Source organism: Ipomoea nil, unplaced genomic scaffold, assembly GCF_001879475.1.
Source record: "Ipomoea nil cultivar Tokyo-kokei standard unplaced genomic scaffold, Asagao_1.1 scaffold3321, whole genome shotgun sequence".
Classification (NCBI taxonomy): domain Eukaryota; kingdom Viridiplantae; phylum Streptophyta; class Magnoliopsida; order Solanales; family Convolvulaceae; genus Ipomoea; species Ipomoea nil.
In genome coordinates this window covers 1,825,518-1,839,788 of record NW_017619749.1, presented here as the reverse complement: position 1 = coordinate 1,839,788, position 14,271 = coordinate 1,825,518, and the positions used below count along the sequence as shown (strand labels likewise).

General features: G+C 34.2%; 2 protein-coding genes and 1 long non-coding RNA gene across 3 annotated transcripts in view; 1 reads left to right on the top strand and 2 right to left on the bottom strand.

Annotated features, from left to right (window-relative positions):
* LOC109170208 (kinesin-like protein KIN-4A) overlaps positions 1 to 11,144 on the bottom strand; it is a 32,304-nt gene extending 21,160 nt beyond the window's left edge. The window contains exon 1 of the mRNA XM_019319211.1: positions 11,132 to 11,144. The gene's annotated coding sequence lies outside the window, so the exon portion shown is untranslated. The remainder of the gene's footprint in view (positions 1 to 11,131) is intronic.
* LOC109170214 (ethylene-responsive transcription factor RAP2-1-like) lies at positions 6,123 to 7,072 on the top strand. The gene has a single exon (XM_019319220.1). It carries the CDS (start codon positions 6,402 to 6,404, stop codon positions 6,861 to 6,863), a length of 462 nt encoding a protein of 153 aa, XP_019174765.1. The 5' UTR covers positions 6,123 to 6,401; the 3' UTR covers positions 6,864 to 7,072.
* Positions 11,145 to 12,877: 1,733 nt separating the features above from the next.
* Positions 12,878 to 13,471, bottom strand: LOC109170215. Its single transcript, XR_002052380.1, has 2 exons — positions 13,129 to 13,471; positions 12,878 to 13,043 (listed from the first exon to the last, which is right to left on the bottom strand). It is a non-coding gene; the product is annotated as an uncharacterized LOC109170215 (long non-coding RNA).
* Positions 13,472 to 14,271: the final 800 nt, after the last annotated feature.

The window sequence follows — 14,271 nt, the reverse complement described above, 5'->3', positions numbered from 1 at the left end:
CTGAGGACACCAAACACTTAACAGTCACAATTGAACTACTAAAAACGTTCTCATTAATCAAAGTTGTCTTACATCCCCATCCTATTCTAGCGTGGGCCAAAGGCCCAAATCAAAAAGAAAACTTAGTTCGACTTATCGACATCGGTCAAAGTTAAGGATTTGGGTGGGCCAAATATCATGAGTGAATGTTAGGATACTCAATACTGGATGACAATCACAATTGAACTACTAAGAATGTCATTTCTTCGGTTAAGAGTCATAAATTTTTTCTTCGGTTAAGAGTCATAAGTTTTTGGCACAGTTGCCGGAGAGAAATAAAAGTGGCTGTCGACCAATGAATATGCCATAACTAATTTCCATTGGCGGAGCCACAATGGGGGCAGTGGGGGCTGTTGCCCCCACTCACCCCTTTGCAATCTCTTAGTATATATACATTTATATGTAAAGATTACTAAAGAATTTAGTAGCTTAACTGGTTGAACCTTGGTTATGATATATAAAATGGCATGGGTTCAAAACCTACCTTTAGCAGTTTTCTCCCTTCCCAGCTTTTAATAAATGTTCAAAACCCACATGCAGCACTTTTCTTTCTTCCCACCTATTAATGAATGTTTTTTTTTTAAATTAAAGTATTTATTAATATAATTTCTTTTCGAGTATAGTTTTGGCTCCGCCCCTAAGTAGTCTATCATAAACATTTTATTATAATTTATAATATATTTGGACCATATTATAGGTAGGTGTTTGATATTTTGACATTAACAATTCTAACATCATTTTAAGCATGCCCCCACTGACATAATTTTCTGGATTCGCCATTGCTAATTTCAGCCTTTTTTTGTGAAAAAATATGTTGAACAATGTCGCCTTTTTTGGTTCTCTTTGCACGCCATTGATGAGAAAAAGGACCAATTTAATCTTCTTTTTCAGGGCCATTTTTCTTTTCTTTTTTGCTTTTAGTACCCCTTTTCCTTTTCCCCGCCTTTTTTACAATTTCAAAACTGAACCCCTTTTTTTCGGCAAATTATGTTGTGCATCCGTATGCACCATGCATGGTGCATACGGATGCAAAAATGACGTCGTTTTAATAAAACGCGCGTCTCCCCTTAAAAAAAAAATCAAGTTCGATTCCCAGCAACAACATATGAACTAAAATTCCATAATCGGTGAACTATAATTCCATAATCTAATCTATGAACTAAAAATTCCAGAATGAATGAACTAAAATTCCATAATCTATAAACTAAAATTTCAGAATCGATGAACTACAATTCCATAATCGATGAACTATAATTCCATAATCAATGAACTATAATTCCATAATCTATGAACTAAAATTCCAGAATGAATAAACAATATAATGTTGTTGCTGAGAATCGAACCTGAATTTTTTTTAAAGAGGAGATGCGCGTTTTTTAATAAAACGACGTCGTTTTGACATCCGTATGCACCATGCATGGTGCATACAGCATAACTATCCCTTTTTTTCAGTGTCATTGACTCGATTTGTTTATTATGGATTATGCTCATTCTCCATACTTTGGGCTACATATACCAGCCCATATTGTGAATGGGTATAATGGGCCGCTAAATTCTGTAGCCCAAATAGCTTGATCAATAAGGACAAATTATGCTGTGGAACCGTGTCCACCTTGCAAGGTGGATGCGGTTCCAAAACTATTCATAATTACGAATATATAGTTTAAAAATTATGAACATATAATTCTATAATTATGGACATAGAGTTGTGAACATAATTATGAACATATAGGGCTGTAATTATGAATATAGAGAAAAGATTCAAGATTTGTAAATATGAAGTTCAAAAATTATGAATATATAGTTTTATAATTATGAACATAGAGTGTTGTAATTGTGAATATAGAGTTCAATAATTATAAATATGAAGTTCAAAAATTATGAATATATAACTTTATAATTATAAACATATAATTCAGTAATTATGAACATAGAAACATGTCCACCTTGTAAGGTGGACAGCATAACGATTGCCAATTAGTTCCCACTTATCCTTTTAAAAAAATTAAATATAAATTAAAATTTGAAACCATGTTCCCTACATTTTGCCATCCTTTAAACTTGATAAATGATTCTTAATATACTCCGTAACAAACTAGTAATTTATGTTAATATTAGAATATAAATGCATAATATTATTTTTGTAACTAGTATTTTCATCCATGATGGAACGGATTTGTTATAATATTTTAAGAATATTTGGATCGATATACAATTATATAAATTATAACAACGAATATTATACAGTGCAATTGATGAAATGCGTTGGTCGATTATGTTTTATGATGTTATCATTGTTTGAATCCCAGCAAATAATTGTCCAATTACCCGTGCGATGCACGGATAACATTTTTATTATATATTTAGATAATTAAAGTAAAGATGAAATATAAACAATTTTAATATTTGAAACATTTATTTGATTATAAGATTAGTGCAAAAGTATCACTCAATGAATTGAATAATATATGACTCATTTGTCTGTAATTATCTTTAAAAAATCGATATATAATATGATTTATGTAATTATAGTATTACTAAAATAAATATGGAAAAAATGAGAAATAATTTAATTGTAAATATATATCGGTTCAAATGCGTACAATGTTTCCCATGCCGTCAGTGTGAATTCACCATCAGACATGTATAAATGCATCACACAATTTTCGAAAATGCACCACAATAACATGTTTTGATAACTCTAATCAAAACATATATTTTTAAACCAATTAAATTCATTGTGATATACAAAGTCCCACGCCTGAGAGTAAACCCAATGATTTTGGTGTTTTTGTTAGCAAAAAATAACCAAGGAAATTAAAGGAGAATAAAATTTTAAAAAGCTAAAATTTGAGGGTGGTCATACGCCTCAACAAGTGCATGAAAGAGACATACTTGTTGAGCGTGCAAATCATGATCTGAGATGCGTCCCATTATTATTATTATTATTTTTTAACATTGACAAAACCCCTTAAATAGTATACAAATTCATCTCCCCTCTCCCCTCTTCTTTCTCCCTACCTCACACACAAGTTGAAAAAAAAAAAAAAAAACTAATGTGAATGCTTTTAGTGTTTTATGAGCATGCAATATACTTGGGTAGTAGAAGTTAAAGGCGCAGCCAAATTAAATTAAATTTGTGGAGCTGAGGGCTAGCTACCCCATTAACTAGAACGAGTTTTAATGTATATATACAATTAAATATACTGTTAGCTTTATCCTTCTCGATCTGCAGATCAGATCTCGCCCATATATATATATATACGCCGCCGATACGTATAGTAGCAAGTGTGCTGGATGGCGGCGGCGTGAAAAGACTTGTCGATTCATTTTTGTGATAATACTAATGAAACAAGTGGCCTTGGCTTGGCGGCAGCACATGTCGTTTTGTTTTGTTTTTCATACTATTCCTCAAATTATTATCGTATCATATCTTTCAGACAATTAGCGGTTCAATTCTTGTCATTTTATCCAAAGCCAAGCAATTAGTCCAATTGCACCATTCCGTGTATGTATTTCGTCTCATTAATTCATCATATTGTAATTATAATTTAACAAAATCATCATAAGCCATCAATAATGTTAATAACTTGTTTCAGACTAACTCAATATTGTAATTAAACTACTGGTCTAATAAGGGTTCAAAAATTTAAGATAGTGACTTGAGATTGACCTGTTCGATGGTGTTCATTATTATCTTAAAAAAGTATATTTTTGCCGCAACATTATAGTATGAATATAAGCATCGCCCCCAATATTAACACATAACAAAACTTGTAAACCTGTCAACTTAGATCACTATTATGCAAAACGGACAGAAATAACAACAACATGCATATAGATTTTTTCCTAGCTATATATCCACATTTTCGCTCCAATTAAGAAATAAAGTACTGGACATATTAATTTTTTATACAGAAAATGTTATGAGTACTTTAACCCACAAGAATAGTAATATTACTATTACTAACCCTTATATCATTATTTAATTTGATTTTTTTTATCAATCAAACGTGCATAAAACGTAAAGAATGAATGATTGAATTTGGGAAGTGGAATTTGAAACAAGCTAAGGCGACAAGGGGGATAGCAATATAGCATATATATATATATATATATATATATATATATATATATATATATATATATATATATATATATATATATATATATATTAGCATGTATGTATGTATATATGTATATATATGTGCAGAGGCCACCATCCAGTCACCAGCTTTCAAACAGGCATAGGTTGAAATTGATTGGGGCAAATTGCGTGGACGAAATGCCTTTCTCAACCGTCTCAACCCCCCTTTGTCATCATCTATCACCGACTTATATTAGTCTTTTCTTTATCTCTTTCTTCCTTTTTATTTTATATATATGTATGTATGTATGGATCCCCCACTTTGCAATTGAAAATTTGAAATATAATCTCTGCATTTATATATATATCATGGCATTCAACACAACTGTACTAAACTAGTGTTAAAGTCACTGTCACTATTTCAATCATATCATCACCTATAAAACTATTAATGCATTTAGTTTAGTCAGTTGGACCTTCTGTGCCCAAACCATCACCCACCCCCTTCCTACTACATTAAGATCATTTAATGTATTTTTTTTTAAATCATTTTATAAACTCAATAATTAGTAGTAGATTGTGAGCAATGACATACGATGCAGTACATCATGATAGCTGTTGTGTGAGAGTTTCATTATATTCGATGTGATGAGCTTAGATCACAATGAACGACAGCCCAAACCAACACAATCTGTCAATAACAAAATATAATGCAAAAAAAAAAAAAAAATTAAAAGAAATAGGGTATTGTTAGTTATTACTTGGAGCGAAAAGATTTAGACAGCCCTTTTTGTCCATCTATTAACATGTTAAGACAAAAGTGAATATGCTTACAATTGTTTCATATATGTAGTGTTCTTTTTCTTTTATTTAAAAACATTAGAAAAAGAGATAATATAAGTATATATATATATATGTATGTATAATAATGTATGTAGTGCTATGATCGATCTATCATGACTATAATAATTGGGGTGGATGTATATAGTAGTAGAGAGAAGAAAGAATACTAATTAATGAGAGGTGAGGCTGTGAAGAGTGGAGGCGGGTGGCGATGGACTATGTCGGCCAAATTTGTACGTATATGTATCTTTAAGGATGGAAGATCAACGTGGCGGCCGCGTCTCACGACAAATACAAACCAGCAGCCAATTAGGAAACAAATGCCCTTGCTTCCCCCCCCCCCCCCACCCCCCACCCCTACCCCCACCCCAGACATATATATGCTAGGGATAAACATATACAATATTTTAAGCCATACCAAAATATGTCGATAATATAAAGTATAATTCTACGTTTCTATATATAGAATATTAACATGCACTTACTTTATTATTGGATAAGCAACGTAACCTGTCACGCTACCTAAATGATTTGAGTTACATACCATCTGCTAACAGAAATACGTCACATAAAGTAATCTGTTACTAGTCATTATAGTACTAACTCGTTACTTAAATGCAAGCATGTTGCTTCATATGTGCTCATCAAGTTATCTTTGCCTTCAAATTACAACATTTACTAGAACTTTACAATAGTTTAATCGATACTATTTGGCGGCATAGAACTAAACGAACTTTGCTCTTAGTCATCTTAATAAGTTCATTCAATTAGTACATTCTCATCTCCTATCTTTTATTCATGACAGAGTGTAACTATAAACTCTTGTCTCAAAATAATTTACTCGATTTGTACTAATAATATGTGTACATTAAATTTAGTATTTTATGTGATTTCAATATATTATTTTGAATGAATATAATATTGTATGAGATTATCTTATTGTAAAATATGTAATATCTTTCTAGTTAAAATATAATATTACTTAGGAGTGCATAAAAAAATACATTTTAATTTTTTAAAAAATATGATCCTACACAAAACTTTATTATTTTTGGCAAAATTGCAGTTTGAAGGGAAAAGTTGGGAGGTGGTAAAATTTGCCCCACAAACGCCTTCATCATCTCTATCATATCCCTTCCCTCTCTGAATATAAAAGTCTCAGCCGTTTTATTTCCACACGACACCTCCATATAAATATGACAGCTTGGGTCGTGGCAATCGTTTCTTGGTAGACCATCTCAATTGGATTCCGGATTATTGCTTTCATGGATTCATTCCCCTTTTCTTTTCTTCTTTTCTCTCTATCTCTATGTTAGCTTCGCCTTTCTTACACTTTTATACATAAACCCACCTTTTCCCCCTTATCTTCCTCACCAGATCACTACCGGAACTGAAAAAGTAGGAGGTAGAATAAGTTCTTGATTTTCCGGCGATGGAAGGATCGGGAAGAGCCGCCGCCGAGAAGAGGAAGCACAGCCGGCAAAGCCAGCAGGAGAAGCCGTACAGAGGGATCCGCATGAGGAAGTGGGGGAAGTGGGTCGCCGAGATTCGCGAGCCGAACAAGCGGTCCAGGATTTGGCTGGGCTCCTACTCCTCCCCCGTCGCCGCCGCCCGCGCCTACGACACCGCTGTCTTCCATTTGCGCGGCCCCTCCGCCCGCCTCAACTTCCCGGAGTGCATCGCCCCCCACGACGACCAGCTCCGCGACCTCTCCGCCGCTGACATCCGAAAGAAAGCTACCGAGGTCGGAGCCCGCGTCGACGCCCTCCAGGCAGCTCTCCATGCATCCTCCGCCGAGCCCACCTCCCCGTCTCTCAACCAGAACCGGGTCGTTCTGTTCAAACCCGACTTGAATGAGTACCCGACCCCCGACAGCTCCGAGGAAGACATCTAAATCTCAAAAAAGGGTTACCTTATTTCTATGGTTGTGTATGGTTAGGTTTTGGTTTCACAATATTTTATGGTAACCCTTAGCTCCATGATTGATGCCGATGTTCTTCAATATAATCCAAAGGGATTATATGTTAATATTTACTTTCAGGTTTTTTATCCAGTAGCTATTTTCTTCAACTTTATAATCAAGAAATATAGAATATTAACAACCCAAATCAGTTATTATTCCTCTTTTTTTTCCTTAATTTCTCCTCAGCTTGTTTGATTCTGCCATTGTTCCATTCGCATGTTAATGAATTGTTGGTAGTGGAAGGCAAAGAAAATGACAGGAATTGAGATGATGATAAAAGGAAACAGGCTAGTGGCCTACATAACATATAATCAGTTCCCAGGCCAACAAATTATTTATACAACAGAACTAAGTTGATTATCCTGTTGACTTATAATTACAAATTAAATTTATAAATTCTGAAACTATTATGGCTATTTTAAACTGATTTATCTCTTTTGTTCTTTGAAAAAAAAAATTATTATTTTCTCAATTAATTTGTGTCTTAAAAAATTAGTTTTATTTCATAATTCGTGGGGAAAAAAAAGTAGGGTGGGGGATATAAGTATATAACAACTACAAATATAAATTTTCGACCGTACGATATTTTATATAAAAAAATATTTAATAAAAAATGAATGTGGATATATAATAATTATTATGATTGCGATTGAATACTGCAATAATCTGATTAGCTTGAGTGTGAAGTCTGAAGTGTATGTGGAAGGCACCACCGTCACACGCGCGACGGAGGAGGGAGGAAGTGGGCCGGAGTCATTGTCAAGGTCCTCTGATTTCATGGTGGATGATGGGGAGGTGGGCGGTGGTCATTTTTTTGGTTGTATTTTCTTAATTCAATTATTATTATTATTTTTTTCGGATGACGAGTGAAACCTATAGCTGTTATTTAAGGATACGGTATACACTTGGTAAATTCTTCCTTATGATCCTAACGGCTGATAAATGATCACAAAAAGATACGATCCTAACTGGTGATAAATGATCACAAAGAGATAACTTAATTTAAGTTATACCTATAGCTGACTGTTTCAAATAAAAACGGCCAATAGACCACACTTGCTGGAAGATAGATTCTTAATTCAATTATTGTTATATATACTACTATGAGAGTTGTAACAGTGACATTTCTTTTCTCTGCCGTCTACAATGGCTTGGCTTATATGTATGTATATACGTACATGTTAGGTTGGTGACTATGATGTAGTGATTGGAGGGGGACCAGACACATACTTAGCTTGTATTAATGTTCTGTACTTACTCTCTGATCGGTTGAATTTCTTATTTCTGTTGCGTTGTCTGTGGACTGTGGGTTTTCGCCGACCAATAATGGGAGATCAAGAGCCACAACCTCAAGAAAGATTATATTCCTAGTTTTATTGTGTTTCCTGCATGCAAGGGAACGGGCCATTATCAAGGAATTCAACCATTTTTTTTTTTTTAATTCCACCATTCATATTTAACCTCGTTGGAATTGTTAACTACCATTATTAATTGGTAGAAAAGATATAGGCCCTAAATTTGTTTTTATGGATTCTGACTCGGGTTCTTCACCTTTTAGAGGACCTTACTAAAATACGAATACCATATTACGTACACATGTTCACTATTCAACTACCATTATTAGCAGAAAAGACAAAGGTTCGATGGACCCTTAACTCGTGTCCTTCACCCTTAAGTGACCTTACTAAGAAATAGAGACATTATTACACGTGTCCAACTCCCATTAGTAGAAAAGACAAATTAAAGGCTCGTATATGTTGAGTGATTGAATGATCTATCTAGAATTCTTGTTCAGGTCAAATAAAGATAATGTTGCTCTTGCATTTGAGTATCTATCACTAGTACTCGATTAAATGAAAGAAAATCATTCAACTTTAAATTTTACATACAAGGAGTCCATGTGAGATCGTATCAAATCAACAGATTCCAGGGCGACCAATTCAATCTCGACCTACAAAGAATTTGCATGGGACGTGAACTGTAGACTCGCAGAGAATTGAACAACCTAGTATCAATAATCCATGCACCATCGCCTTCCTCAAACACAACTGACAACCATGATTCATGAATCACAAATGTTGTCTTGCAGCTAGCACTGAAGAAAAACCATTAACAAAAACTGATGATACAGATCAGCGTTGACTCCATTTAATTAACTATTTCACCTCCTCCATTTGTTTATATGGGGCGGTTGCATTTTCCACTTTCTTTTAAAACAACATAATCCATCCCTGATTGTGTCATGGAAGTCCCATAATGTCCTGAAAATTAAATTACCCCATTTTTTTTAAGTACGTGTTTGGTGGCTGGTTGTTCAGTCAGTACAGTATATTATAATCGCATCTTTTTATGTACAGCTGAGATATTTGAAGATCTTTCCTGCATTTTCTAATGCTTTGGTCGGCAGCTCCCATTTTTATTATGGCTGATGCAATGTGCATGGGTGGCAGGAGGAAGATGCCACAAAAAAATCAAATATAATTCATTTCAAGTGGAGTTAATTGCTATATATATTAATTATACTGTGGTCGGCTGGCCAGTCTTTGCTTATGTATTATCTGCTAAATCATGTATTAGTCTGGTCAAATTAAGATAATTACAACCCATAATGACAATCTGGAAAAAACAAACAAACAAACAAAAATGGGAGTTGGCGGTACAAGGTGGGTTGATAAATGACAAATTGTCAAGAGATATTTTTTTGGGACAATTCAGTCAAATTGATCGAACAGTTAACTTGGTAACTATAAACTCCAGGTTCAATCTTTGTGAGAGCTAGATGTCAACTGGTGGTCTTTTAATGGTTAATATTTCAAGGTGAACACTTCAAATAACGATTGCAGGTTTTCTTGTAAATCAAAGATTATTTAAAAAGAGAATAACTAAAATAAAAATAAAATACAATAGAATAAAAAGTCGGCAAAACACAGTTTTTAATTAAGATAGATACGGTGAAATTAATAAAGATGACAGCAGCAGCAGTTTTTGACGTTGACAAAATAATTTTTTCCCTGCAGGACACGATGGTCGCCGAGTTTGGCGCAATTAGGTTTTTGTTTACAATTGCTATGGTAGGACACATTGAGTCATTTATGGCAAAGGAAAAAAGAATTACATGTTTTAAACAATCCTATTATCCATTATCACTTTCTGATAATCATTATTAAGTTTTAATTCTTACCTAACTATTTAAGAATACGATAATAAAAGTATAATTGCACTTGAACCATTCAAAATTTTCATTTAATTAATATGAAGTACATGTACTATATCCCTTAAAACATTACAAAATACTTCAAATGATGTGAGGAGTATATAATAATTCGCGAAAAGTCTCATCACATTCTATATTGATTAACTTGGATTTTATTATTTTTTTTTTTTTGCTAATTAATGTTAAATCCTCTTATATAAAATCTCATACATAGTCAATGACATACATTATATTTCAACATTTTTTTATTGAAAATTTTTTATTTCACTGAATTTTCCAGCTAATAAGGTAAAATTAAATCACATGTAGAGACATAGCATGGTTAATTAGTCAAAGAAAAGTGGCAAGTGATTAATTGGAATGTTCTCATCATCACGTGCTCTTGGAGAGGCATGCCAAACTAGATTATATTCAGCAATCAAGACAGTCATATGTTACTAATAGCTAGACACATATTCTTGATGATTAAAGAAACATGATAAAGCTGTTGCACTAAGAGACATGGAGAGTAATGTTGGGAAGTTAAAAATGGCATCAATAATGTTGCTTTAGTAGTAGATATATGATATGATTGCTACTTGCTAGCATGCTCATCAAGATAGCCTAATGATACATGAAACATGCCAAAACTTATAAATTTCGTGACAATTTTAACTTTAATACTTTTATAACAAAATTTACTTTTTGTCACTAGAGTTCACATGACTTGCAGTTAAAGACAAGACACGTTAATTATTAAAAGTTTGAGCATCTGATTAAAAGATTTTACCAGAATTATTATGTCGCATTCACAGCTGCAGTAAGAATCTGCTTACCAATTGTCCGAAGCTAATGGATTAAGAAGAGTTGTATCACTTGGAGTCCTGGGGTGGGTTATAAACCAAACACTGATTTTATAATGGAAGTGAATTTCTTCATAAGCTAGCCATGTTGCAGCATGTTTTGCACCTCACAGTATTTGGAAGGTGATAGGAGTGGAGTATACAAGCTTTCACAGTAGTCCACCTACTACAGCTATTATGTTATAATCAATCAACAGGAAAAATCATCGCATCTTCAAAGTTTGATTTGCAACAAAAATATAATAGTATAAAATTTGGTCAGCAAATGCTCACTTACTGTGACACATGAGACTCTGGTGTGATACAGTGGGTTTCTCTCAGTCTTCAAGATGCCAGAATTGACAGAAAGATGTCCTAAACAACAAAAACACAATGAGAAACTGGTGAATTTTTTAGCCTTGTTTGCAACTGATTCGAATCTTCAACCAACCAAAACCACATATGGTTAGTAAATGGACAGGAGTGTTTGATGCTGGTTATCTGTCAATCCCCTTTCAAGATTACATGTGGTGTCACTGGTGTATTTAAACAAATAAGGCCCAGTATACCACATTGCATCAGGTTCCATTTGCAATCTTGATCATTTGTCAAGAGAAGAACCAGAAGACTCGACAAAAATGGCCCAAGCATAGTACTCCATAGTCCATAGTATTAACTATCTTAAAATTCAAATCTCCATGCCAAGAGCAAAAATTACAATGACATGAACATCGGAATATGGAATTGAAAAACATCCTGAGTGATGGTTATTAATTATATTGGACAACAGACTTGGTTCACCTGAAGATTCCTACCTTAAATAGTTCAGAGATTTTAGCCAAATATGCTGATGAAAGTAGCAAGTTACAAAATTAGACTAAACAAATGTAGAGCTCAGTGGAAGCTACAGCAGGGGTTGGATGAAATTGAGATGTGGAACAAGGCATCTAAGGGTAAGGGCAACCCTGGTCACTGTGATGAGGAACGTATTCCAATATATATTTACAGTATATATGCTTATGCTGTTAGCCTTGTACATGGTACAAATAATCTTGTCGAATGCAAAACTAGCCTTCAAGGCTTACAAGGGTGCTTTACAAATGGCTTCCGGCAGGTCCTAGTGGAGGTTTACGATTATCAACAATTCCTTAGCTGATCATATTGAACCTCCATAAGGGTGCTTTACAAATGGTTTTGGGCAGGTCATAGTAGAGGTTTAGGATTATCAACAATTTCTTAACTGATCATATTGAACCTCCAAAAAGGGTGCTTTACAAATGGTTTTGGGCAGGTCATAGTGGAGGTTTAGGATTATCAACAATTCCTTAATTGATCATGTTGAACCTCCATGGCAGATAATGATCCCCACTCAGATATTACACTTGAAAAAATTCTATAAAATGCAAAGTTCTACACATTGTATAAAGCTCCAAAATCTTAGCTAACATGGGACTGCAACCCAACCATCGAATGGAGTTTCATGGCAACATATATCTCCCTAACCATTCAAGAGGTGTTTAGAAGTGGAAAAACTTCAACTTGATTACTTCCAAATTATGGACTAGAAAATGTTCTTGATAGTGTATTCTCAGTAGAGACAGTTTTTATTTAGCTCATTTGGTTTCAGGGTTACTGCACTCAATACCAAGGGCATTAGAAATGCATAGTCAATTCATCTTTGGTAATGCCCACACCAGAGCACATCAACAACAAACTGTTTACAACTTGAAGATATATTTAGAAGTCACAGTAACAGATACTAACATGAGAATATACATAGGAAAAGCAGTACCAACATGCCTCTTAGTCTTAGATTTAAGTGTTAAATATCAACAAACTCAAAACATATCCTCCTAATCACCAGAACTTCTGATCAACTACAAAGCTTCAGTTTAAGGCATCTGATGTCCAGTGTAACTTTTAATCGATATTATTCAAACAAGAAGCTGGATGCAACCAATTTAATTAATCAGAAGCGCACATTAGCAGATAATTTGCTTTCTGATAATCATTACAGATTAAGTTTTAGAATGTAGATTGTATGTATGCATAGTTCCATGACAGAATCAACACAAACTTCTGATGCTGTTTGGTTTAAGTGATAGGACTAAGGCGGTAGTTTCTAATATACATAAAATTTTTCAGAAAATTGCAACACGACATCGCTAGGGCAAAGCTGGTAGTCTTACCTCCATGCCCTGTGGATGAAAGCTCAGGAATTCACGAAACTAAGCAGTATCATTGGGCGTGCATAAACCGAGGGCGAGCATGTCCTAGGAGACATATTCGCAATGCATAATTGCACTTGTGCGCTGCCGGAGAGCGCTAAAAGGTTAACGGAAAACGGTGGAGGCCGCCGGAATGGAACGCCGCCTTCAGGTCGACCAGAAGATTTGAAGATGAACTGTTGAACTCAAGTACTCGTATCGAAAACGGTGCCGTTCCGATGGAGGGGCTCTCCCGCCTAAATTTCTTATTTTCTTTGAGGTGCCCCATATTTGTTTAAATTATAGTGATCACCCCTCAAGTCTCCTCTGGTTCCAAAGGACTTGATTTCTTGCTCCAATAATGGGGGATGGGAAAGATTTTTAGGAAATAAGAATGGGGCCGGGAATTTTTTTTTTTTTTAATACAACTGACTCAGTTACAATGCAGTATATTTGGTAATAATTATTTTTCCTGAGGTTTGAACCTACAACCTCCTACATAAGCAGCAACTTAGTACCAGTAGACCACAAGGTCTTTAGTGGGCTAGAAATTTTATTATTCTTTAAGAATGGAGAATATCATTCTTTAGAAAATTTATTGTACTGTGAATCAGGATCCACCGTGTGTATTATGAACATTGATCCATGTCATGCATTTGCAGTAAGTATATTATATACGGAGTACTTTGCAATTAACATATTATGTAACTTCAGTTTAATTACTAACAACTCACATATTATGAACATATAACAATGTTAAAATATGCTCATAATAACAAACATTCGTGATAGCATAATGAGTATAGTATTGGCTTAAAGGTGTTTTCTACCATTAGAACAGTTTAGATTTTAAATCTTATATTTGAACTCGTAGGGAACCATTCATTAGAATTGGAGCAATTAATAAACAGAAACAAATGATTGAGCAACCAAATGAATTGAAATACATGGGTTAACACGGATGCACCTGCATAAAGCTATGAGCTTTAAAAATTAAAATCTCCAAACAAATTTGTATGTTTTGTGGCGGGAAACTAAAGTGCACGAAAATGGTCATTATTAACCATTCCAATGAACATTTTTCGATATTGTCTCTA

Excerpts from the sequence above, each read along its gene's own strand:
- LOC109170214 (XM_019319220.1), top strand. The coding sequence starts at position 6,402 with ATGGAAGGATCGGGAAGAGCCGCCGCCGAGAAGAGGAAGCACAGCCGG.